Here is a 26,874-nt window from a genome sequence, read left to right as displayed (position 1 = left end):
GTAATTATGCATTAAAATCTGCAGAAGTGTGTTCTCTGTAGAGGATGTGATAACTTATTTACACATAATTTGACCATAGGCACCCAAACTTTTTGCATACAACTGTATACTGATAAAATATGCACTATATGGACAAAAGTATTGGGAAACCTACACATTAGACCTACAGGAGCTTTTCTGACATCCCATTCTAAATCCACTGGCATTAATATTGAGTTGGACCGCCTTTGCAGCTATAATAGCTTCCACTCTTTCGGGAAGCTTGCTACTAGATTTTGGAGAGTGTCTGTGGGAATTCATACTTGAAACAGAAAAGGGTCTTCTCCTAACTGTTCCCACAAGGTTGGAAGCATTTAATTGTCCAAAATGAATGCACAATTCAGTCAGGCAGGTAACGTTCTCTTGGTATTCGCCAAACCCAGACTCGTCCATCAGACTGACAGGTTCGTCACTCCACAGAATACGTTTCCACTGCTCCAGAGTCCAGTGGTGGCATGTTTCACACCACTCTGTGTGACGATTGGCATTGTGCATTTTGATCTTAGACTTCTGTGTAGCTGCTCAGCCATTTTGTGGACCTCCTAACATGCAGTTGTTTTGCTGATGTTGCTTCCAGAGGAAACTTGGAACTTGTTAGTGTGTGATGCAACAGGCGATAAGCACTGTGCACTTCAGAAATCAGCGGCCCCTCTCTGTGAGTTTGTGTCTACTGCTTCATGGCTAATCTGCTGTTGCTCCTAGTTGCTTCATTTTAAAATAATAGTACTTACAGTTGTCAGGGGCAGATGTAGCAGGGCAAAAATTTCATTGGGAGTTGTGTCAGAGGTGGCAGCCTATGACAGTGCCATGTTTAAAGTCACTGACAGGACAACCCATTCTACTGCCAGTGTTTGTCAAGATCGAGGCTATGAGCTTAACCCCTGTTAGCAATGGGTGTGGCTGAAACTCTTGAACTCAATCATTTGGAGGGATGTCCTAGTACTTTTGTCCATATAGTGTGTATACAATTTTATCAGGTCTTCTTACCCCATAGTTGTTCACCGGGGTTTCACTGGCTAGATATCATTAGTGCTACATACTAGATATAGTAATGTTTAGCTAGAACATTATGTGTTTTTTCATCATCCTGTACAGGTTAAATTCAGGCATAGATATGCTTTAGCTTCACAGTAAATAGGCATCGTTCTTGTATGTGTGTTTGTGGGGTTTGGGTTACATTAGTCATTCATTAGAGCAAAGAATCAGTAAACTGTGTTGTGCTCATCCAGGAACTGAGTTCTAGATTTTCTGATCTAGTGGCAGCCACATATATCAGCTACATACAGATCTGACACACAACAGCAAATGTTTCTTTGCATGCCTAGGAATGAATAGACAAGGGAATTTTCTTCACTTATACCAAGCAGACCATAATTAGGATAAATCTTTTGAGCACAATGTGGTTTTCACTCCATACCAAGACTTTCCATTTTCTTCTTGTGGCCATGAAAAAGAGAAAGCTTTTAACGGTTCATAATGAACCAGAGTCTGTTTTTGTTTATACGAGAAAAGTTAAGCGCTTCTTACTTTGAGCAGCGTTAGTAATATACACTGTGTGGCCAGTTTATTAGGCACATTGCAATTACACTAATTGTCCATTGTATCAGCTAGGCCTTCCATATAGTAAGGCTTGCATAGAGTAGTTAAACACAGTCGACTAATTGAGGACAGAGCCTGAAGCTGCATAAGACTGGGCTGAAATACAGGCTCATAAGCCAAGGTTTTGAGAACCACAAAAGGAAAGGGCAACTTGACTGGGCTGCAGAACATCCAATCACAGACCATTTAGTGGAAAAAGTGCAGTGAAAACAAGCTTGGAGTACCCACTCTCAAGAGCACAAAGAAACCTCATTTACTTGCTGAAACTTGTGTCAGAAACAAGGGTAGGAAAGGCTGAAGTCACTGACGGCAGTAGCTCTCTTGTCACTTGGGTGGTACTTTCAAGAGTACATCTCAGTACCTTTGGTCGGGGAACACAGCTGTACCATAATCTATTGGATTGATATTTTCTAAGTTGTATTGACTCCACACACCCCATCTCATCTCCAGGCTTTCTATTTTATTGTTCTGGTTTTAAACATCATGTTATGAAAAGGTACAAATATATACTTTTTATCTGGGAAAAACTTATTTAAGGTACACAGTTGGAGCTTAAAGCAATTGTTGTATCTTTGAGGGAACATTAACATTGTTTGTACCTTGATGAACGAAAAATGTACCTTCATAGAACCTTTATTTCTAACAGTGTTCCCACAGATTCAAACACAGTTGAGGAAACGGGATATCATCAGTCACACAGTGATGGACCTAAGCCCGTTTAAATTTTCAATTAACCATGAGTTTATGTGGTGATTTTAACATGCAGTTAACATCAAACAATGTGTGTACTTCTGTGTGCAGAGTGCCTGAGTCTAAAATGGATTAAAATCCAACAAAAAATCTCGTCTGCAGTGCACATCACACACCTTGAACCACAACCACAGCAGGTTGACCGAAGGCTGAGACAATAACAGGCTACCAGGAACAAACAAACCAATAAAATGTTAACACAGCACAGCTAAAATGTATACTTTTAAATCCAAGTATATTGCAGGCCAGGAATGTCCAAAGTCATGTCCTTGACTGCTAAAGGCCTGTGCAGTTTAGAACTTTAGAACAGTTTAGAGTTTCTGGGTCCTAAGTTTCATGTTCTTCATGCGCAGTACACACTTTATCTTAAAACTCTGGAAAAAAACTTTAATTGGAGTAGAACTTTTACTTTATGTGCAGGTTCTTGGTCATATGCCTTCCTGTTTTAGATTGTACTTCTTTTTTCACCCACAAACATATAATATGGTGAGATCCAGCATTTGAAGTCCTGTCTCACACACAATGCTATTTTCACATCACATTTGCAATTGAAGTTAATGATTTTAGCATTAGAAGTATTTTTTTACTTTTCTGTATTCTGTCAAAGGGGCTGCACGGTGGCGCAGTGGGTAGTGCTCTCGCCTCACAGCAAGATGGGCCTGGGTTTGATTCCTGGCTGGACGACCAGGGTCCTTTCTGTATGTAGTTTGTATGTTCTCCCCCTCCCATGTTCTGCGTGGGTTTCCTTCCACAGTCGAAAGACATGCAGTCAAACTAATTGGACATGCTAAATTGCCCCTAGGTGTGAGTGTAAATGTACGTGTCTGTCTGTCTCTTTGCCCTGCAATGGACTGGTGACCTGTCCAGGGTGTATCCTGCCTTCGACCCAATGACTGCTGGGATAGAATCCAGCTGCCCCAGCGACCCAGAAGGATAAGTGGCTTAGAAAATATGTGTGTGTGTGTATTCTAAGAAAGGCTTATGCATGATCCCCTATATTCCAGCGAAAGTGACAAAAGGGGCTGTGTCCTATAGCGGTGCCTTGGTTCACCCCAACTGTATGCATTGCAGTTCCCTTGTTGTGTTGCTGTTGCCAAATAAAAATATTTTGTTTCAGACTTTTTTATTTCTATTAATGTTCAGCTAGAAAAAAAATGCGTATTTCATAATTCATGCCCCAGAAGAAAAAAAAAACAAGGAAAAAAAATATCTCAATATTATATTTATGAAGAATTGTTGATTTCTGAATTGTTTCTCCTAAAGCCCCCCCTAGGGAGAAAAGAGGAGATTAACATTAGCATTTGACTGTGTGAAGTTCTGGTGATGATGGAGAAAAGCATGAGCTCTCCTTCTGCGCTGACAGACTGCTGAGAGAGTTCTGTAATAGAAAAGAACTGTCTAAGAAAACAACGAGATCTGACACTTTTCTTATGGAAATATTATTCAACTGAGACGGGGCTGGGACGAGTCAGACGCTAAAGAGTTACGCCACATATGTGAAGAAAATCTTTTTATTTCTCAGCAGCCAAATTTCAGAAACAGGACAAAATGGCTCAAGTCTCACTCTGATTTCAAACTGGACAGATCTGTGTCTAGAAGTACCTGAGATCAAGAGGAGATCACATTTAGAATATGTCTTTCCTCTGGGGCTGCAAAAAGCTAAAAAGGTGCACATCTCGCTTACATAAGTGTAACACTCAGACGGGGTTGTCAGATGCACATGCAGAGAGTTTTTTAATAAACAAAGTCCCTAGATCAAAAACATAGAAGAGTCCAGGAAAAACAGAAATGACCAAAACACATTGAAGGTAGCTCGATAGTGACACAGAGAGTGGCAATACCTCACAGAGTGAGAGTTTGGGTTATAAAGGGTGCTGATGAGTGGATTGTAGGCAGGTGTGTGTGTTGGGAGGAGCCTCTCAATACTCCGGAGAAGCTGATCTCTGGATGGAGGAACGGCCAGTAGGCGTGACAACAAGTGATTTTTTAAAGAACCGTCCATTCGTTGCTGTCAGAACAAAACCCCATATCTCCAAAATGATAACTTTACAGGAGAAGGAAGAAAAAACATACTTTGCTTTTAATGTAAGCAATATTAGGCTATTTCTTTTCGTCCATTCATCATGAAACTAACACAGAGTGTAAGGGACAACAGGCATTTTCAAATTATGTTAAAAACTGAAAAACAACAAAAATGGAGATACAACAGCAGCGCACTGAAAGTCTTGGTAGGGAACTGAAAGTGATTTGCTTTAAAGAATCCTTTTCGGTTTTGAGATTGTATTACAAGAATCAATCTGAATAACCTTCTTATAGACATTGATGCATGTCAGCTTATGTCCAGTAAACTACACATGTATCACCTTTTTTAGCTTTCTGTTTAAAATGGATGTATAAGGCTGTGATGGGTGTTTTATATTTTGCTCATTAAAGATACTTGAATTCATTCATTAATGCCCCGTTTAGGACTTGCTGAAACTAAAATGGCCATCAGATACAGAGAAGGCAGCCAATGTAATCACAGTTACATTGCTTTAATAGGCCAGTTTGACCAAAGATAAAATGGTTAAGAATATCATTCCAATTGTCACAACTTGCTGTTGTTCATTGTCTGCCATATATACTGTACACTGTGCATTATGCAAACCCGCCAGTTGATTTACATTCTTACATCAGCATTGCACTACGCCTTTAACTGCAGACTCAGACTCCATGACAGCTGACAGGCACAGGGCAGCAAGTCAGAGGTTAGTCAGCCTGCAGGACTGCGGTCATAGACAACAAGAGGTCTGGACCAGCGGTCTGGAATGTCAGGCATGTCAAAGTGTTTCCAACCACTGACATTGACAGCCCCCGTCACAAATAGCATCTTTATGCAGAGTTGTTTAGGCTATTCGCAAAGCCTTGCAACAATGTTGTTTTGGAATGGGTTTTGCACGGAAGCTCAGAGGTGGTCAGAGCTGGGGTTCTGGAGTTCACAGTGCAAAATGCAAAACTTTTATTTGTCCGTTTTTACAAGAACATTGGATTTTTTTTTTTCATGTATTTATATTTTTGCATGCACTCCCAAAAACGTTTTCTTGGCATAGAATTTTACAGGAAGTACTTCTATTTGGAAGAGAGCTCTGTGGAGGTTCTTTAACCTCTTCTTCTCCAGGGTATATTTTGGTTCTTCCATCTGAAGCTACATGACCAAATCGGAAGGCAAATTATTCTGTAACTGAAATAAGTAATGTTAACTTAACAGAGCATGTGTTTTATGATCACACCTATTGCTATACGCTTACAATTTACTGCTGAAAGCCAAAAATCCTAGACGCTCTTTGTATTATTTTATAAAAATAATGTTTACAGAGCACCCGCGACCCTGACGGAGAAGCGGCTTAGAAAATGGATGGATGGATGTTTACAGAGCAGATCACTGAAGAGACGCCATCTGTTTATAGTTTATAGCCCAGATTTGTGGGAAAATGACTGAGTTCAGCTTCTTTTACTATAAGGGTTTAAAATGACATCATCTATTTGACTGGAAAGAAGAGTTACAGCCTCATACGACGCCCACCTTCTGAATGTAGCTTATGAAGTTATGAAGAATGTGACACAGTGCATTTTGGAACCACTGGTAGTCTCAAGGAGTTTAAGAGGCTACTCCTTTAAGGTTCTTCCCAAATTTTATTCACAAAATGGTTCTTTAAAAACCATCCACTGAAAGGTTCTTAAGAGACCCATAAATGGTTCATTTTTGCACTATTCTTACAATCAAAGATTACATTAGCCTGACGCTCTTATCCAGAGCGACTTACAATTTGATCATTTTACACAATTGACCTGCCTGCATGTCTTTTGGACTGTGGGAGGAAACCAGAGAACACCCACACAGACATGGGGAGAACATGCAAACTCCACACAGAGAGGACCCCGGTCACCCGGCCGGGGAATTGAACCCAGGCCCTCCTTGCTGTGAGGCGACAGCGCTACCCACCGCGCCACCGTGCCGCCCATAGTAGATGCTCTACAAAATCAATTTTAATGAGAGGCATGCGAATTATAAAAGCGTATTACTTTTGAAAAGACTTCACTTTTAGTATCTTAGTACTTTAAGTACTTTTAGTAACTTTAGTACTTTTAGTTTAAAATACATAGGGGCAGAGTTACTAAAAGAGGCACTTCTTACCAACAATTGACTGATACTTTGTGCTTATCTAATAATTTCTATACAGATTATCACAGCTTTGTGATTAGCATACAACCGGGGGAATATAAACCCCTTTTTGGCTCACATTCTTTTTGTAGGAAAGCACAGACAGGGTTTTTTTAAGCCTTCTCTGATTCAAATAATGACTGTGTCTGAAAAAATCAATTACTATACACTTCTAGAAAGTATGTGAATATTTTGACATAAATTATATTGAGAAGATAAGATAGTATATTAATAGAATCAGAGCCGGTTTATGAGGAGGCTGGCCTTCCTATTTACCACCATAATATCAAAACCAGGACTGCTGAACAGCAGAGGGCGCCCGCGAGCGAGTCCCCAATGAATGGGAGTTAATAGAGCTCAACGGCTAAAAACGTTAAAGTTAAAATAATTCCTGATCACTTTCCCAGCATGTTTCTTTAATTTTAGAAAGTAGAAGTATTTTTAGCCTTTTTTTCTACAGCAAACGGGTTTTGTGCAGCAGGAGGCGGGCTTTACTGCCAGAGCGTGATGATTGATTGGCGAGCGGAGCAGCTCATTGGCTGATCGCGCTCAGTGACGTTATGGACACACACGAGGCGCCGTTTTAAACTCCTATAGCTCGAGTTTAAAAGCTCTTAAAATATAACAGTGGTGTTAAAATGTTTTATTCTTTTCAGTATTCGAGAATCGGTTGCATGAATTTACGTTAAAATATTTAAGCATTTATAAACTATGCTTTTACTCAAATGCTTCATATCAACCCATTCATTTTGGCCTCGCTCTGGCGCGCCCTCTAGCGTGAGAAAGTGCTGAGTGGTAATTCTCTCTACAAGTTCAGTTTACCTGGTCACTGTTACCTGGTGCTGCCAGTAGGGGGCAGAGTATCGCTGGCTGAGCTGCGAGAATCTACGGTGGTCTCGAACTTTCCTCCCAGAGCGCAGAGGTGTTCGGGGAAAGCGAGCTGCGTCTTCGGTCTCAGCTTTTTAATCCCGGTTTTCAGGTCAGCACTGTGTCAAAAATGCACAAAACCACCCTAAACTGGTTGATACAGCACACAAGACCATATTTTTTACATTTATGTCGACTTGTGCGTTAATTTTGTAGGAAAAGGCGGGTGTTTTTAGCTGGGCTAGCTAACGCTAACTGTAGGTTATTTTAGCTCCTAGATATTCGGCTCTGCAGAGAAAACGGGGGCTAAAAAACTGTATGACGCTCCCAACAGATTATTTTGTCAATATTAATGGATATCAAAATGTATTTTCATGTAATGGCTGTTTTAAGAAACATAATAGCACCTGTTAGCGCTTCCCATTGAGTTGAGCAAGTCAGAGCTTTTGCTTTTTTTTTTTTTGTCATTATCACAGACCACGTATTCGCGCTTTAGTCATTTTATCGCTATATAAACCATTTTCTGGAGTTATGAGATTGTTGTCTCCTTCAAGCTGGAAATGAATTTGTGCTGCTGTGTCACCCTGTTGGACAGAAGTGCCTAAATGGGACTGTAGACTAACGTTACGCACGCAGATCATATGGGCTCTGCAAGGGTTTTCTTAGTAAAGCCAACCATAGGTTCTGTATGGAACCATTTAGGCATTAAATGGTTCTGTATGGAACCATTTAGGCATTAAATGGTTCTGTATGGAACCGTTTAGGCATTAAAGGGTTCTGTATGGAACCGTTTAGGCATTAAATGGTTCTGTATGGAACCGTTTAGGCATTAAATGGTTCTGTATGGAACCGTTTAGGCATTAAATGGTTCTGTATGGAACTGTTTAGGCATTAAATGGTTCTGTATGGAACCATTTAGGCATTAAATGGTTATTCCGAGTGGTGAAACGGATCTTCAATTTGATGGAGAACATGTAAACCTTGTAAGGATATAATATTGGTGCTAACTGGAACCTAAATAAAACCGTACACAACAGATTCATCAGAAAACTGAAGAACCGCTTCACCATGCAAAGAACCATTTAAGTTTCAAGTTTATTTGTTATTTGCACAACATGGGACATTTCTGCATTGAAATACTTGTGAGGCTCCGCTAATCACTCTGTAGAAAGTGGATAAGTAAAATATAAAAAATAAATTGAAATATGTTAAATATATGCGAAATACAGAGTAATATACACAAAATATAGAGACAAAACGGGTGGCGTGGTGGGTAGCGCTGTCGCCTCACAGCGAGGAGGGTTCGATTCCCCGGCCGGGTGACTGGGGTCCTCTCTGCGTGGAGTTTGCATGTTCTCCCCGCGTCTGCGTGGGTTTCCTCCGGGTTTTCCGATTTCCTTCCACAGTCCAAAGACATGCAGTCAGGCCAATTGGACGTGCTAAATTGGCCCTAGGTGTGAGTGAGTGACTGTCTGTGTCTGTCTGCCTGCCCCGCGATGGACTGGCGACCTGTCCAGGGTGTATCCTGCCTTCTGCCCGAAGACTGCTGGGATAGACTCCAGCACACACCCCCTCCGCGACGTTGACGTAGAAGCGGATTAGAAAATGGATGGATGGATAGAGACAATACACATTCTAAAGTGGCTTAAGTGACTCAGTGTTATTGTTCTTTAAAGTGGCTTAATGTTAAGGGGTTATTGTCCATAGCATAGATGATATATAATAATAATAATAATAATAATAATAATAATGCTGACTGAGTGAAATGGTTGTTGGGGAAGGTCCCACAGCTTGTTCAGAAGCCTGACAGCCTGTGGGTAGAAACTGCACCATGAATGGTTCTAAATAGAACCATTTCCTTTTCTAAGGGAACCCTTGAAGAATCATCTTTAAGTGTCTAGTTATCCACCTTTGACTGGAACATATTCGGCTTATGCTAACTTATATAAGAAAAAAGACGAAGTGAAATCTAAATATGGTTTGTATTCTATTTCCAAATGAATTTGCATGGAATTATATGCTACCATATATTTGTTTTTTACTGGAGAATGTTTAATTAAGTCAATACCAGAGAGACATTCGTGAAAGCTGGCCTATCTTCGGTCTCATTCAGCTCTATTTTTAAGGAGAGTTATCTGGCCCCATGAGTCGCACATCTGGGACGCTTTAAAGCAAAAAGGTTCAATATGTGATTTTTACAATTATTTAGGCAAAACGTATTTTTAAGACACACTGAGACACACCAACATTGTTTGGAGTTGTTTCTGTTCTTTCATCGTATTAAGAACCGTTATGAAATAAAATAAAAATAAAAAAAAATCTGCGGATTAAAGAGTAACACCTATGATCTTTTTCATTAATAGCTGAAATCCATTGTTATGTAGTAGTAATAATAATAATAATAAACACCAGCCTTGCTTGACATGTAAACGAAAGGTTATTTCCAAACTGTAAAAATATTTTATCGTTGTCAGTTCTGCCTCAGCAGCGCCCCTCTGGTTCAGCTCTGCTATAGGTGCGGATTGCGTGTCTTCGTCCCAAAGTACGATGACAAGTTACAGTATGCAAATCAGTCAACCAACATTACTGCCCCCGATGACGGCCTACTCGTGCCCAGAGCCTTGTAGAGAGATGGCTCTGCTTGTGCCACGCTTGTGAATATGAAACCGTACGAGTCTAAAGCGAGGCAGAACATCAGTGCCTTTTTTCGATGGTTTTTCATACATATCATCTCAACACATTTAGCGTGTTAGTATTGGTCATTTTTAGTTATTGTATTTGTAGATATTGTAGTTTTTAGCCTTTTAGACTTAACCATTATTGATAATGTTCAATGTATGATTAGGTAACCTGACGGAATGATTCAGTGAGGATTCTTGCAAGTCTCAATATAGCTGCTGATAAGTGCCATGAATAACTTATAGATCATAAGGATTTGGAGCCACTGCAGCAAACCCTGGAAGACCGGTGAGGTGATGTATGACCCCAATCTGGTCACATCTGTGAACAACCTCTTCGTGTGATACATGCAGTCTCCTTGTTATACTTCTGTGCTTGGAATCAAACAGGCAGCATCTAAACTAGGTTGTGATGCTAGAAATGCCAGAGAGCAGCCAGCCTAAGCTAAGTAGCTGAGGCTATAAAGGTTGGGTTAGCCTTTCTTATGCATTCATTTTTAAAACACCTCGGCCACCTAATATTGTGAACGTTCTCCACAGGTGAGAGATTTGTACAGTGCCCAAAACTGTCCTAATACAAGTCTGTTATCATGGTAGCTTGATGTCAGAATGAATGAAACCTAGAAAATATTCAAATACATCCACTTTATTCATTTAGAATTCAGTGGTCTAAGAAATCAAGACTCGGGTTATACTGGATATGGACCTGCTGAACAGATAATTAGAAGCTGTGTTAGCTGTCATGGTTTTAGGGAATGTTCTGCCACTCTGACGCCTCTCCCGCTCACTGTTAATCATTTTCTGGCGTTACATCAACTCTTCGGTAGCTTGAGTCGGCGTCTCATACGGTTCTCAAGATGCACTGCCTGATCAGAAACTTTTTCCCCTGCCCAAGACGGGGATGGTAGTGGAGAAAAATCTTAAGACCATAAAGCTGCAAAAGTGCTGTTTGATTCGGTCACTCTCCATATTTTCTGGTAGATAATGTTAGCTATAAAAACACAGCAGCCCAGCCCACCCGGTTTCCCTCGCAGCCCCACCTCCAGACCCGGAGATCACTGCAGTGCCCCTCCCAGGGTGCCGGTTTCATTTTTGAGCATTTTTCAGTTGTTGAGTTGTTGTTTTCAGAGTTGAGCCAGCAGTGGAGTTACCTGAAAATAGTGGAGTGTAGTTATTCTTTAAAGTTTCTTCACTTGTACTCTCAATGTGCAAAAACATAAAGCCAGTGATTTGTTAGCAAGCTGCTTTGTCTTTTTGGTCCTCAGTCCGCCACAGATATTAGACATTGGGACCCCGGGCACCTTTGTAATAGAGGCTTGTGGCCACAAACTTCAGTATGTAGTAATCAAAGTTATTGAAGTGTGTTTTATAGCATAGAATCAATTTGAGATACAGTTGTTTATTTTATAGTCTGTGCTGCCTTTGAAAGAACCAACAGCACTCTCATTCATTGGAATTCACTTTTGAAAAGGCCTAAGCTTAACCTAAGATTTACAAACCTGGCCATAATGTTGAAAGCACATTAATTCATTTGCAAAAGAAGTAAATGACCCTGACAATACGTGGAGGAGTAAATGGCCATTTGCAGTGTAATAAGAATGCAATTTACTTATACGACAATCCATTTCTTTCTGTGCGTGTAACTTCAGTACCAACCTGCACCATTACATCCTGCTGACAATGGCTTTTAATTAATAATAGTGGGGTTTAGCCCATTTGCCAGCTGTAGTGTAAAGAGCTTTAAGTAATCAGTGCCCCAAAGTTGCTTATCCACTGGTTACTTTGAAAGTTATGACCTCCTCTTTTCTTGCATTAGGCAGCCAAGCGAACCATATCGAGATTGTGCTGATGATGCAGACTCTATGCCATCCATTACTTCATGAGGGGAAAGATAATTTCTGTTGAAAATACACAGTCGCTGCAGCGGGTCTGGATCTGACTTGCTCAAAATATCCAATGTTATCTTATCTCAACACGTCATAGGGTGAATCCGAGCCAGCGTACCGTCATTCTCCTGCAGAAACGTCATTCAAGTTCCTAACTTGGAAAAACTCAGGCGGCTTTAGTTACACTGCTCCGGCTTTAGGATATTCCCTATCTATCTAATAAATCTAAAGCCCCTTCTATTAAACTCGACACCGTTATGAATCATTCTTTTACAACGTTGTGAAAGGTCCTTCAAAATTATACCGAACCCAGTTCACTTCATCACTTCATCATCCCCCTACATGACTACATCCTGTATCAAGGGTTGAAGTTATTTGGATTTTTTGGGCTTGTGCTGATATGGATATGGATGTGGAGTGATGTTGAGGTTACACAGCGGTATTTGTGTCATAAAATATTTTTGCGGTTGGAATTGTATGTAAGGTCTGGATATGGAGTGATGCTTTCTTTGGGATTTTGATTTTGATCTGTGGGATTTTTACAGTTTAAGTCAAATTACTGCAGATATATTGTCTGGTGTTCTGTCTTGTGAAGGATATGATGCTTCCTCTCCGAGCTTTTTTGGTGACCTTTGACTAAACTGTACCATTTCCAGCAACGTGAGGTCGTCCGCCACATATTTTAAACTAGGGCTGCGCTGATACCACTTTTTCCCTTCTGATGTGATACCCGATGCTGAAGTATTGGCAGATACTAACTAGCTTGTAAGTCCTTTTATTTCCTTTTAGTCTTACAGTTTTACAAAAAGTCTGTGCCACAAATACAACCTGTCAAATCTGAATGAAAGCATGAATGAAATTACCTCAAATATCAGAAGGAAATGCTAAGGACTCAGTAAAACCACAGGTAGCTGTGGCATCATTGCTTTCTTTACAAGATCGAATTCAGTTCCGTTTACAGGTAATAGAAAAATATGTATTGTCGTACATTATTCGTTTACAAACTTTTTACATCAAATAACTGCCTGATACTTTTTTTACCCATAATAATAGCACAGTACTGTGGAGTTTGTACTTACCCAGTTAATATCTAGAACCTGTTGGGAATTTCAGTGTAATCTAGTAAGACTGTCTTGGAACTTACCAGCATGTTACCCAAAATAACCCAGTACTTTGATGTTTCTACGTCACACGTACCTGGCTAATACTTAAAGTTTAAGGGACTGAAAAAATCAGTTTTGCAAGAACATTTTAATGTTTTTTTTTTTGCTAAATTTGCTTATGTCAAATTCTGTCTGCTAGTCAACACCCTATCACACAGTACTACTAAGCTGTCTTCTCCAGTACGCAGGACACATGAAGCAACATAACATCTTTTTTAAACTGCTGCTACCGCAACATTACTGGACAGCTCATCACACTTGATGGACAATGCGAACTGCTGGTTCTCTTCCATCAGCTAACAGAAGCCTGCATTGACGAGCAACACGCTGGTTGATGGGAAAGTGTGATGGCCGTCTTACCCACCCAAAGAGGAGCAAGACAGTTGTGGTTTTTTGGACTTTGCTATGGTTGGCTACAGCATTACCAGGGATCCAAGTGATGATACAAACGATAAGTGAGGGCTAACACTTAAAAAGTTGCACCACTTGGGAACCCAGTGTGAAGAATCATTTGGAGGTTGTGCTCTAGAAGCTTTGCTCTAATCACACTCCTCAGGGCCTTAACTTCATCACCTTTGCTATCGGTTGCTCTTTGACACTTTGGTATGCTTTTATTCAGCTCCCATTTGCTCTGCAATAGAAATCAACAAGTTGAAACATCACCCACACAACAAACTGTATCTAGTCTGACTCTGAAACATTTTTTCTAGCACCCTTTCACATCTAGTCTTGCTTATGTAAAACATCAAATGGTCTTTGGTCTGGGCAGGAAAGCAGAATTTGCCTTTTATGAGAGTTGTAGAACAGGCCACACATTCATACAGTCGATATCTGGCACTGGAAGAAAGCCTTAGCTCCTCGGCTCCTATTTGCTCTCTTCCACACAGCCTTTCAGCACTCGTTTGCTCCACGCCCCACTCAGCAAAGGGTCAGATGCTGCTTACTGTAGCCATGTGCCAGTGCTGAGCACAGTACTTAAACCCAGAATCTAACCCAGGGCTGAATGCAGTGCTTAACCCAGTCACCAAGTTCATGTTTGAGTTCATGTTCGGTGCTTTATTGCCACATTAACCACCAAGTTGTAGGAATCTGCAATCGTGTGCTAAAAACAGGACGTAAAATAAGCCAAAAAAATGGTTTAAAAAATTGAAACATGCCTGGACATGTATTCATTGAAATGCTTGTGCTGAGTATCAGGTAATCACTCTACAGAAAGTAAATAAGTAAAAGTAAAGTATAAACAAACAAATCAAAATATATTAAGTATACACAAAATATAGAGACAATACACATTTTAAAGTGGCTTAAGTGACTCAGTGTTATTGTTCTTTAAAGTGACATGATTTGTTAGCCCCCTTTGAACATGTTCATCGGTGGTCAGGACCATCACAGAGCGGGTATTCTTTGCAATGTGGATTGTTCTTGGCAATGCAGTGACACTGGTATGTTAGTGTGTGTTGCGCTAATATGAGTAGATCAGACACAGCAGTGTCAATGCATATGGTCAGCAACTATGTTCCATAAGCTGTTGCATTCAAGCAATGACTGATTGGTATTAACAGGCCAAAATATGCCAAGAAAACATTCCTCACCCCATTACACCACCTCCACCAGCCTGAACTGTTGACACAAGGTTGGTTCCGTACATGAATTCACACTGTTGCCAAAATCTGACCCTACCATCTGTGTGCCTCAAAGACGCATGGATTCTCCATACCAGGCTGTAATTTTTGTCCAGTTTTGTTGAGTCTGTGCCCACTGTAGCTTCAGTTCATTGGCTATTTTTGGCTGACAGAAGTAGAACCCGATGTGGTCTTCTGCTGTAATAGTCTGAAGGCTAGTGACTGCTGTGCGTGAAAATCCCATCAGACGAGCAGTTATAAAGATGATCAAACCAGCTTGTCTGGCACTGACAATCATGCCACAGTCAAAATCACATTTTTTCCCAATTCTGATGGTTGATATGAATGCTACCTGAAGCTGCTGGCCCATTTCTGCATGATTTTATGCATTGGACTGCTGCTGCGTGATTGGCTTATGAGGTAGATGTGTGAACGAGGTGTACAGATGTTCCTAAGAAAATGGATAACTTGAAGATACAGAGTAGATGTGCTTAATTAATTGACCGCTCGGGAGCAGGGTGGGTGGGATGGGGTGTGTGTGGGGGTGTGTGTGAATGCATGTATGTGTATATTTGAATATATATGTATAGTTGCTGTCAAGACAAACTTCAAAACGATCACATTACAGGGAAAAAAACATTCAAAATGTCCTGAAAGTGACTTGTTTTTACATAAACATAGTAAAATAGAATTAAAATCTAAAATAAGACAAGGAATCAAAATCTTGTGATTTCACGTAGAAATGGAAAGTATTACTGACTCTTAATTAACTGTAAGCTCTGAAAAAGTTTTTGGCACCTTGCATAAGATACTTCTACTGAAACTTCTATTTTAACATCAGTGATAACTAGTCTGTATTTTCACTATCTTAAGTTACTGCCAGCAGTCGAGATTATATTCCTCAAACCGTTGAGAGCTGATCACATTTCTAATGGTAACAGCCCTGGCATAGAGTCAGGTTTCTGCTTTTTGTATTATGTTGGTTAGAATTCTAATACTAATCTAATTCTATTTCAACAATTAAAACAGATTGCTTCATAAGCAGTACATTACATAGTATCTGACCATTTGAGATATGTGACTGAGCTTCTTATGCGAGAGTCCACACCACAGACTATTTAATTGGATTGGTGGTAAAAGATATTTGGAGGTTATGTAAAGTTTACCCTGGCCTACAGTCTTAAATATTAAGGTGTCCTAATGTTTCCTGGCTTAGACGCGCAAGTCTAGGAAAAAGCTTTCACTGCTATAGAAACGTTTGTTATGTGGAGTTTCCTAAAAATGTAAAAACACAGATTCTGTTGATAGAAATAATTCTTGAAAGAACATCCTTTTAAAGGTTTTTTTCAGGCACAAACAATTGCTCTGCTTAGGCGCTGCTCCCACGTTTTGGCACCTTCACCTCAGTAGAATGGAATTGAATTCCAATACAAAAAGTTTAATGAGTATAAATAATTCTCTCCGTAAGGCAGCGTTTCATGTACTTTCTCAATGGTGAAAATGATTCAGACATTTCCCCACGTATGGTTTCAGTAAATGATTTTAAGCTTATGCTGTTTCCTCATACAACAGAAGCTTAAAATCTAATAGGATTTTAATACGACAAATTTCCAGAACACCCCAGCGGAATGGTAATTAGTGATGTAATGTGATCTTAAGCATATTATCCTTAGAGAAATGTTTTTTAGGATGTTTCCATTAATTTGAGGTCAGGAATGGGTGAGGAATTTATGAGGCCTAAGGCATATGAGAAATAGTTTGTTCATTTTTCAGCAGCCAGATGTGTGTGACTGCTCGGTAGTTGGTGAAGGAATGGCTGGCATGTTTAAATGGCCAGGTCAAGGTGAGGGTATTTCTGCTGTGTTTGAGTAGGAGAGGCCAGGTAAGGGTATTCTGGCCAGATTAGCTAGTTGATCTGCTGTGTGCGTCTGTGCATGTGTATCTCTCTGTCCGTGTGGTCCGTTTATAAAATGATGCATGTCTGTGGTTCTGTCTGGACTTTGAGGTCTGTGTTTGGTGGGCTGCGTTGATTTCTTTACCCTTTCAAAGCCTTTCTGGTATCATAGTAGATTTACTTCACATGCTCTGAGGGTATCTATCTACCTACCTATCTACATACTCGTCTCTTTCTTTCCTGAGTGAAGCCTTCTCTTGATGTTTGTGTGGTTTTATGTATCAAAGCATAATTCATTTTACACAGTGTTTTTGTGACTGTGCCTTTAAGACTGATTTATGTAAATGACTTCTGTTCTGATTAGTGTTTTGTATTGTGTCTCATTCTAAAAGCAGTTCAGGCTGAAGCACACCTTATAACATGACTGTGAATGGGCAAAGCTTAACTGCTGCAGGGTACTCCCAACACTAATCACTTGACTTTATGTACTCATATGTGTTTGAGGATCAGTGTGCTCTCTTTGCTTTTAGATAGACTTTGCTTCGTCATGTACGTATGTCACAGAAGAGCAGTTAGACGTAATTTAAACCTTTACTGTGTGTGTGGCTCTGTTTGGACCTGTAGTCCAGTGGCTAAACTAACTAGGACTGCTGCTAACTGTGAGAGCCAGCTAGCACTCTCCAAACACAATGGAACAGATTTTTGTCACTCCAACATCAGCTCGACTTCACTCCCTTTGATTTGCGTGAGTGTAGCTGATGTTGGCCAGAATCAAATCTATTTTGCAGTGAGTAGCACAGTTCAAATGCTAAACTACTGCTAACCATCTCATCTCTCCTAGTAGCAGCACTGTTCAACATTTTGCAGTTGTTAGGTTAAAAATCGCGCACTGCTTTCATTTACCTCACACCTGGGTAAGCCGCCTGAATGTACCTGATTGTTTTCAGGTTTGTAATCCAGGAGGAGGTGTAATATTGATGTAAAAGTAGAACCGGAGAGCAAATTGCTACATCATTGTCATCTCATTGAGTGGTTCCGGAGCTATAAGCACAGTTAGCTAACGGTCTGCAAGCACTTCATGACAATCTGTCCATGTATAAATGGCACTGGAACAGTTTCTCTCCATGCACAGGAACATTAAGTGGAAAAGACACCAGTGTTTCTAGTTTCTTTAAAGAACCATCCACTGAGGGCTTCTGCTGCAAAGGTGTAACCAGTGCCTCCTTCCTGTGAAGCGTGGCCGCCCTTCTGGCCACCCAAGTTAAAGTAAGTCAGCAAAATGGTTTTATGGTGAAAAAGTGCCACCAGGTAGCTAATATTGGCTTTCCATATTAGGTTGACTAAATGAATCTCCACATCTGCGTGTTGCAATATTTTTGACTGCTGAGTAGTGTAACATTACTGTTTCAAATATTTGGTGAATGGAAAATAGTGGAGAAACAAAAACGATATTTTTCACACAATGTACCATCATTTTCGGACTATTGAGCGCACCTGAATATAAGCCGCACCCACTAACGTTAAAAAGAAAAAAAAAATTACATATGTAGGCCGCACTTGTCTATAAGCCGCAGGTGTCCATTGTAACATGAGATATTTACACAAAGATTTTTTAAACTTTTAATTCAATACGTACTGTAAATGCTTTTTTCCGAACAGTACCTGTAAAACGACTGGTTAAAAAAATAAAGCAGCTCAGAACACAAATGAAATGCGTTCTTCTCTCATGGCCAGTTGTTTCCATCGTGATGGACGATTCACCTCTTTTGTTAACAGTTCTAGTGAGAGGCAGGTCAAACGTCAAAGGTACTTCATCCATATTCATGATGTCGTCTGGGCTATCCTTGTTTGAGTGAATTTGCGGAAGTTTGTAACTTTTTCCTTGTAGTCGGGTGGGAGTTGCTGACACAGAGTCGTCTGTGCCCTTAAGGACAGGCCTTTTCGTCTCATGATTCAGACACCACAATGGTCCACCTCTAAAATCTTCCATCTTCTTTTCGGTGACGATTGTTTTGGCTTTCAGTCGGATCTTCTTCAACAGCCAGATTGATTCCCTTTAACTTGAAAGCTGCATCATATGCATTTCTTCATGTGTTTTCCATGATGAGGCTGTGTGCATGAAGCGCAAAATGACAGATCTGAAGAATTTAGTGTGAGTGCGTGATTTGATTTAATTCAAACAGTTTCATTGGTCCACTGTGACGTGTTCGGTAATTTCATTGGTCTGATGTGACGAGGCTAAATGTTTTGGCGGCATGAAGCTCGTCAGCCCGTAAAAATCCGTAAATTGGCAGCATCATTGTTTAAGCCACAGTGTTCAAAGCGTGTGAAAAAAATAGCGGCTTGTAGTCTGGAAATTACGGTAATTCAAAACAGAACAAAAATTATTTTTTTCCAGAGTAAAATTGCTTAAGTGGTTAATCACACTTTTAAATCATACTATTATCTTCATAGAGTTATGATCACATTAATGATTTGTCCAGTACACTTCAGCAGTGCTGCTGTGAACTACATTAAATGAACTTGAAGTGTGATGGTACAATGAGGTAACTACCAAAAGTGAGTAGCATTTATCATATGGTAATGTCTGTAAGTTAAATCATTTCTACAGCTGAACACATGTTTAATGATGCAGGCTAGATTTTATCAGAGGTGCATCTAGTGCTGGATTTTCTGCTAATGCTTCTGTAGTTCAACTTGTTACCCTGCCAAATATTTTTCTCCCAATGTTACCTCACACTTTTTCCCCCTAATAGTTTGCCACCGCAATACAATCACAGGGTCAAACCTGGCCACCCCATTACAAAGGTCCTGGCTATGGCCTTTTCTTCAGGGAACACAGTGTAGTTCTTCTGTGGCTTCACTCAAAAGAACCCTTTTTGGCACCTTTTTAATAGTGTTTGGTGATATTTTGCCACTTGAGTAGCTTCATCTTCCCCTCACAGGTCTAAATATCCAGCAGACATCTCAAACCTCCACCCTTTTCAGTGTTTGATCCCAGTTTGTACACTGTTGGGTTGGCACACTGTGAGCATCTATGCCAGTTTGAGCTCCACGAAGCCAAATACTGTAGGCACACGCCTGAGGTCTACAGAAATGCAGCAGTGCTGCCCAGTCCTTTGGAGAAATGTTTTCTCTGTCAGCATGAGCCCTCACAAAGCAAACACATCAGGTCCAGGTAAACACACTGATGGCTTCCAGGTTATGCCGGTAGTTCAAAGCACCGAGAGCTTCCTGTGAAGGAAAAGAACGGAGGGGCTAGTATCAGCGTGACCACTTCCATCATTAATTACTCGCCTTTCCTTTAAAGATTAAAGTCTGGTGAAAAATAAATACATACATACATGCCTACATACATACATACACCCAAAAACAGCATGATCAGGAAATTGCTAAAGTCCCCCTTCCACACCCATAAAATCAATGTAAAGTCAGCGTAAACATTTAAATCATAACATTTCCATTCCATGAAGGCTATAAAAAAGGCTTCAGATTTCACATGGATTGCTAATTTTCTCTTCAGCTCAAAAAGATGTTTTTCAGCTTTGACCCTGAATTTTCTGGGGTCATGTTGGTGTTGAGCAATGAGAATGGAATTGGGAGCTAATCCAGCCACTTAAGCAGTGGGCATTTGTCACCTGTGGGTGATTAGGGATTTATAAGCTGAGCATGAGCCCTCAGTCGAGGAGCTGAGGGACAGTTTGCTCAGAAACAACTTCAGAGTGAAGATATCAAAACATGCTGATTAACAGAAATGTCATTTAAACGTGTATCCAGTCATGTACTCAGTGACTACTCTGGGGATGTTAGCTTTATTGTTGAGTACTATGTTTTATTAATAGTGAATATAAAAGCTTTCTTCTAATTTCTTCTAATTCTAATGAGCTTATAGCGATAGTGACAATATTGAAAGGTGTCTTTTGGCTGCATACACTCAGCCCTTTGAGCCTTTAGAGAGAAGGCCTATTGATTTAAAAAAAAAAAAAAACGTATATAATTTTTGTGAGTGCAAATATTGTAGTAATAGTCTTTACATTTTTAGCATTGGTTTAGAAAGAAAAGCTTGATATGGCCAAATGTAGCCAATCAGATTTTTTTCTCAGATATATCTAAGTAGATACATCCAAGCGAGGTCTCCCGTTGTTTAGGACTTCAGGTGCAAAACTGACTAACTGCTAATATAATAAGGAAATGACCGTGGAGGCAAAAAGTGATGCTTTTATTTACAATGGAAAAGTCTCTGACTCCATGTAGTACCCTGACTGTGTCAGTCAGCTGTTAGAAATGGAAAGCGGGAGCAGCTCTATGCCCGGGCTCTTCCCTGAAAGACTGTAAAACTAACGCATATAAGGAGAAACATGTTAATCTCAGGTTACATGCTTAAGATAAATATGTCCTTTTCAAGCTTCAATTATCAATTTTTAATCCATTGCAGCCAAAAAATGTTCAAAAGTTCATGTCCATTGAATGACCATTAACTTAATGCTGACATACTACAAGAATCCCAGCTAGCGGAAATTAGCCTCATGAGACTTGGTAAAGGTGGACCACAGTTTGAACGGGACATTGTCCTTGAGCTCTTGACACATACAATCCTAAGTTTCTCTGGTTTATGTCAGATTGTGTAAGCCATTGTGGTGTCTATTAGCTGTGGCACTGTGGGTGGAAAAATGACCAAGCCTAATAATGCGGTATTTTTTTGAGAGCCAAACATGTAAAACACTTTGTCTAGTATTCCAGAACGTCTCATGTAGTTCAATATAAAGATGCCAAGAACAGTTCTTTGGGGTGGTGTTACAGACCAGTGGTCACCAGCCCTTTACCTGACTTACCTTCCTGCAGGTTTTACCTCCAACCAGAATCTAACACATCTCATTCAGATAATTGAAGGCAAAATTGGACAGATATGGATTGGAGCAAAACTCTGCAGAAACAGGGATGGTAATGACTATAATAGAGGAACCACCTTTGGTTCTTTAAAGCAGTGGCAGTCCACCCTGCCTTGTATCTTTGGCATCCTGGCCCTGAACACACCTTTTCCAACTGATCAGCTCACAAAAAAGCTTTGCTTGAGTTGAGGCGTGTGTTAGAATAGGAAAGACAAAAAAATGTTTACAGCAGGGGGCCTTCAGTGTCAGGGTTGAGAACTCCCAAACTGAAGTAGATGTTTTTAAGCCTGTGTCGTGATTTATTTATTTTTTTTAATTTAATTGAAAATATAAATGAAGTGTCCAAATTGGGAGAATCTTTTGGAAGTTGTTAGAACCTCCACGTAATGTAAAACTTCTGCAGTGTTTTTTACATTTTTTTTTATTTGGTCTTAGAACAATATGTCCAACTCAGCTGGTTTCCTGATACGTTTAATCTTCTTGCTCAAATTTTCTGGTTCCATCTTAAATTGTGCAACACTTAGGTACATTCTAGCGCCTCAGGTGCCATTTAAGGTGGAACCGGAAACTTTGAACAAGATACTGGTGAATGACTAGCTGACTTGAGCTTTGTAAAAAATTGAAAGTTAAGAGTTGTTTTACAATAAACTGCTTTTGTGGAAAAGTTTCCTGCGGAAGATGTGAGAAAAGTGGCTATAGCTGAGCTTAAGCTTAAAACACAGCAAAGTAAGTCTGCATTTTCGGTTAAGTTTTCTGTCCTGTACTGGGACATCAGCACAGACTGAGACATGTTTACAGCCAAGATGGGGAAACGTTACTTAAGTAAAATGGACATGAAATGTTGCGGCTCCCGAGGTGGTTTGTTGAAACTTGACAAAATGGCTCTTTTTACCATTTGTGTTGCCGACCCCTGGATTAAAGACTAAAGGTCAGACATTGTCTTGTGGTCACATGTCTATACTTATAGAAAAAAGAAGCAACTAAGATGCTGTGTGTCTGTTTACTCCACACCCATAGATATTGTTCTTTAAGGGATTTTTATTGAATGGTAGAAGCTCAGTGAACAATTTGAATACATAAATGTTTTCTGCATGTTTTTCTATAGTATGCATGTATGCTGTGAAGTATTGCTCTAAGAAAAAACAGATTAATTGGTATAGACCTGTGATGTAATGTGGACGTTCTTTAAATGTTTAAAAAGTACTCTGTACACACGTCTTATTTACAAAAGTGGCTCTTTAAAGGACCTTAAATTTCTTAAGGGAACCACATGTGGTTGTTCTGTGGCCCAACATTTTTTAAAAGTGTAGTCAAGAAAATTCTTTAGCTTTGTGTTGTCAGAAGATTTAGCCCTGCAAGTCCAGCTACTGGACATATAAAGGAAAAAAGCAGCAAGATTGAGGATTCAGTACATCTTCAGATTTCTTCAAATCCAGTTTAAACACCTAATAAGCTCATAGAGGCTTAAAGTTTAAACATCCCTGTCTGGGACTGGCCTGATTAAAAGGAAGGATAAATGGCTGAAACTCAGATGGTCCGTTTGAGCAGCAGGGGCCACCATGTGGCGTTATTACCTAGACTGTGCTGTTCTTTCTTTCCTTTCATGTACCCGGTCCTGCTTGATGTCTAAACTTTTGGTCTGAAGCCTATTTCAGTGTAATTGTACAAAGTTGGACACCTGGCTTCAGGTACTGCTGTGTTATTAGTCCTTATTTCCAATGCGCACTTCAACTCTTTCTAATGTGGAAATGATGCATTATGAATCATTGAATTAAAACCACAATCTTTAATTCTTCCAGCTGGAAGTTGTCTAGTTACACAAATCCAGGACCAGCCTCACCCATTTAAATCCAGAGCATTGACCATTGTAAGAGAAAGGGGAAACTGACCTTAGTTGGCACTAAAAGAACAACTACTTCACAAATAATTGCAAGTGTACTGAACATTGAAACACCTGCGACAGCTTTACGAAACTGGCATTAATAAATTCTAACCTTGTGCCGTTAAAACATATAATAGTTGAGTTGCCAGTGCAAACTGCCAGTACTGTGCAAGGTTTCTTAGTAAACCTCAAGCTAGTCTGGAGGCAACCATGATGTTTCTCCAAGTGTAGGTTTGGGCTTCAGGCATCATCCTCTGAAACTATCTTAACCACAGAACAGGGTTCCAGAGTTTTCTAAGTGTCCACTCTGACTGCCAGCATGGCCTGAACACAGCCAAACCTCTCTCTCTCTCTCTCTCTCTCTCTCTCTCTCTCTCTCTGTCTCTTATGCTGTCTCTGTCTCTTGCATGGTCTGTTTGTTTCTCTCTTTCTGTCTGTTTCTTTCAGTCTCTTTCTCTGTCTCTTTGACTTTTATTTTGTATATCTGTCTTTACTCTGTCTCTCTGTTTCTCTTGTTCTTGCTCCCTCTCCCTCTTTCTTTTATTCTGTCTCTCTCCTTGTCTTTCTTAGTCTCTGTCTCTCTGTCTGTTTCTTACTGTTTCTGTGTCTCGTTTTTTGTTTGGTTTTGTCTCTGTCCCTCTTACTGTTTCTCTTAATCACTGTCTCTCTCTTATTCTCTTTCGCTGTCCCTTTTTCTGTTTCTTTTACTTTTTCTTTTGTACTTTTTCTGTCTCTCACTGTTTGTTACTCTTTGTCTCTTACACTCTGTCTTTCTGTCCTTTCCTCTTACTTTCTTTGTCTGCATATTTTTCTCTTGTCTCACTCTTCTCACTCCTCTCTCTCTCTCTCTCTCTCTCTCTCTCTCTCTCTCTCTCTCAGATGTGGACCTCTCGCTCTCTCTATTTTCCACTCTGTTTCTGTCTCTACCTGTCTCACCCTTCTCTCTCTTTCTATGTGTACTTGGGGGAGAATCTGGAGGAGAAGGAAGTGCAACGAAAAGATGAGATGGGAGATGAAGTTGAGAGGAGCGAGGGACCGAAAGGATAGATAGACAGAGAGAGGGAGAACTAGAGAAAAGAGGGTTGGGGGATAGAGGTCAGTTATGACTTCACTCCGCTGGGACACACAGCAGCTGGTGCGTCCTGGATAATTAAACCACAGTGATGCGTGGCCAGGGTATGCAGCAAGAGAGGGAGAGAGAAAGTGGGCGAGAGCTATCCACCCCTATTGTGTTTCAGGGCTGGATTTGGAACGAGTGGCACAAGGCTTGGTTCGGGGTTGAGGAGGGATAGTGAGAGAGTGCTAGAGAGACATTTCTTGGGGTCGAGTTTCATTGCTTAGGCCCCCTATCTCGCTCCTCTACTCCCGCCTGCTGAGGGCCAAGGTGCTGCTTGTGATCCTGGGCCTCTCTCTCCAAGAGGTTCAGTACCACAGCGGCTAATTCTGTCTGTGATGTCAGTATGGTGTGCATGTGTGCTTAACCCTTAAAGTCACACTTATCACCAGCCATAACAAAAGCATGCAGGAATTTTTATGTGAATCATAGCTTATTGTAGGAATTCTCTGGAAACTGCAGATTCTAAACGTTCAGGCAATACTGGATTTGTGTTTGCCAGTAAAAGAGAGCTTTTATGATCTGAACTGAATTTTTTTTTTTTTTTTTTTGCGGAAAAACATTCTTTACCAAAGGATATTAAAATGTGAATGGAGTTAGTTAAGTAATTGGGTAATTAACTTTGTAATTAAATTTATATTGCAGAGCAAAATCATCACACAGATGAACAGCATTCACAAAATTTTGGTCAGTTGAAGTTCCACATTGTACACAAAAAAGTTTTAAAATTCTCATTACCGCAAAGTATCCACACATCAGCACTGTCAGCACTTTTTGTATCTTTTTTTTTAAAACTCTTTTTCATAACTTGAAACTGCTACCTGCCCTTTAAATTGTGTGAAAATGTCTTGGTGAATAATTTCCATTTCATGTGAAGAACATTTCCTTCCCTGTAAAGTTACCATTTTAAAGATACAGTCCAGACATTGATGATATTCTTTTAATTTGATGTTTTGTGAAGTAAAATATCAATGGTTTGCTGCAATAATGAGAAAACTATTGTGATACAGACTATTGTGGTATTTACAGACTATTGTGATAATGTGAATTTGATAAATTGGAAAATGTTACTAAGATTCTAATGTAAAGAAATATTTAAAATCTATTAAAATCATTGAGGTTTATTTTACAGCCAGACATCTCCGTTTGTATAACCAAGAAGAGAATGTTGACATTAAGGAACTGGAAAGTGCCAGGTTCCCACGAAACAAGACACAACTCAGCAGCAAGATAGCAAGAGGCTGGAGTTGGATGTTGAAGTGCTTTATTTGATAGACAGCACTGAATGGCCCAGACTGCATTTGAGTGTGTGTGTGAGTGTGTCGGCCCTAATTTAAGGGGCTCTGATAGCACACAGCATTAGATCATCATCCTAATGAGGATGTGAAAAAGATATTAATAGAGCCTTATGGCTAAGCTGGTACATTAAACAATATAACTGTCTGCTGTTACAGACTGTGCTCAGTGGGTGGCTGGTGATGGGGGATATGTTGAGCTTTATGACTATGCATGTTAAACACTAATATAGTGTGAAATAAAATTGACCACTAAATTGTTTGTTTCTTTCTCTCTCTCTCTCTCTCTCTCTCTCTCTCTCTCTCTCTCTCTCAGATGTGGACCTGTTGGTGTGTAAGCATGATGGTCCATCTTGCTGTACTCGGAAGATGGAGGAGAGCTATAGAGTGGCAGTGGTGAGAGAGACTGTGCAAAACATCAGGTCATACAGCTTCGAGCTCAAGTTTCTGCTCTCGGGACATGCAGCTGCCTTCCAGGGTAGGATTGGATGGATGGATGGATGGATGGATGGATGGATAGATGGATAGATAAATGAAAAAAGTGATGGAAAGACAAAATGATGGCTGCATGTATTGGTTGATGGATGGAAGGGTGGATGGAAGGGTGGATGGAAGGGTGGATGGAAGGAACAACTGAACAAATGATGAGTGCATGGTTGGCGACATGGAACAACTGATTAAGTGATAGTTGCATGAATTGGTAGGGGATCGACGAATAGAGCAACTAACCCAGTCATATATGGATAGATGGATGGAATGTCTGACCTGATGAGGATGCATGGATGGATGGATGGTTGGGTGGGTGAATGGATTGATAGAGAGACTGATTGATAAAAGCATGGATTGGTGGGTGGATGGATAGAAGGAACAGTTAATCAAGTGATGTATGCATGGGTGGGTGTAGGCAGTGTCTCACTGAATGATGGATACATTGATGGATGGATGGGTGAATGGATTGATGGAGAGACTGGCTGATAAATGCATAGGTTGGTGGA

General features: G+C 40.2%; 1 protein-coding gene across 2 annotated transcripts in view; it reads left to right on the top strand.

Annotated features, from left to right (window-relative positions):
• The window catches only part of gpc5c (glypican 5c), a 306,030-nt gene that overhangs the window by 3,146 nt on the left and 276,010 nt on the right, over positions 1-26,874 (top strand). For both annotated transcript variants that reach the window (XM_017702515.2, XM_017702514.2), the window contains exon 2: positions 26,196-26,357. In XM_017702515.2, the coding sequence (XP_017558004.1) occupies positions 26,196-26,357 (162 nt within the window). The remainder of the gene's footprint in view (positions 1-26,195; positions 26,358-26,874) is intronic.

This window comes from Pygocentrus nattereri, chromosome 19 (genome assembly GCF_015220715.1).
Source record: "Pygocentrus nattereri isolate fPygNat1 chromosome 19, fPygNat1.pri, whole genome shotgun sequence".
Lineage (NCBI taxonomy): Eukaryota > Metazoa > Chordata > Actinopteri > Characiformes > Serrasalmidae > Pygocentrus > Pygocentrus nattereri.
The sequence above is the reverse complement of the archived record's forward strand: the minus strand, read 5'-3'. Positions and strand labels throughout refer to the sequence as shown.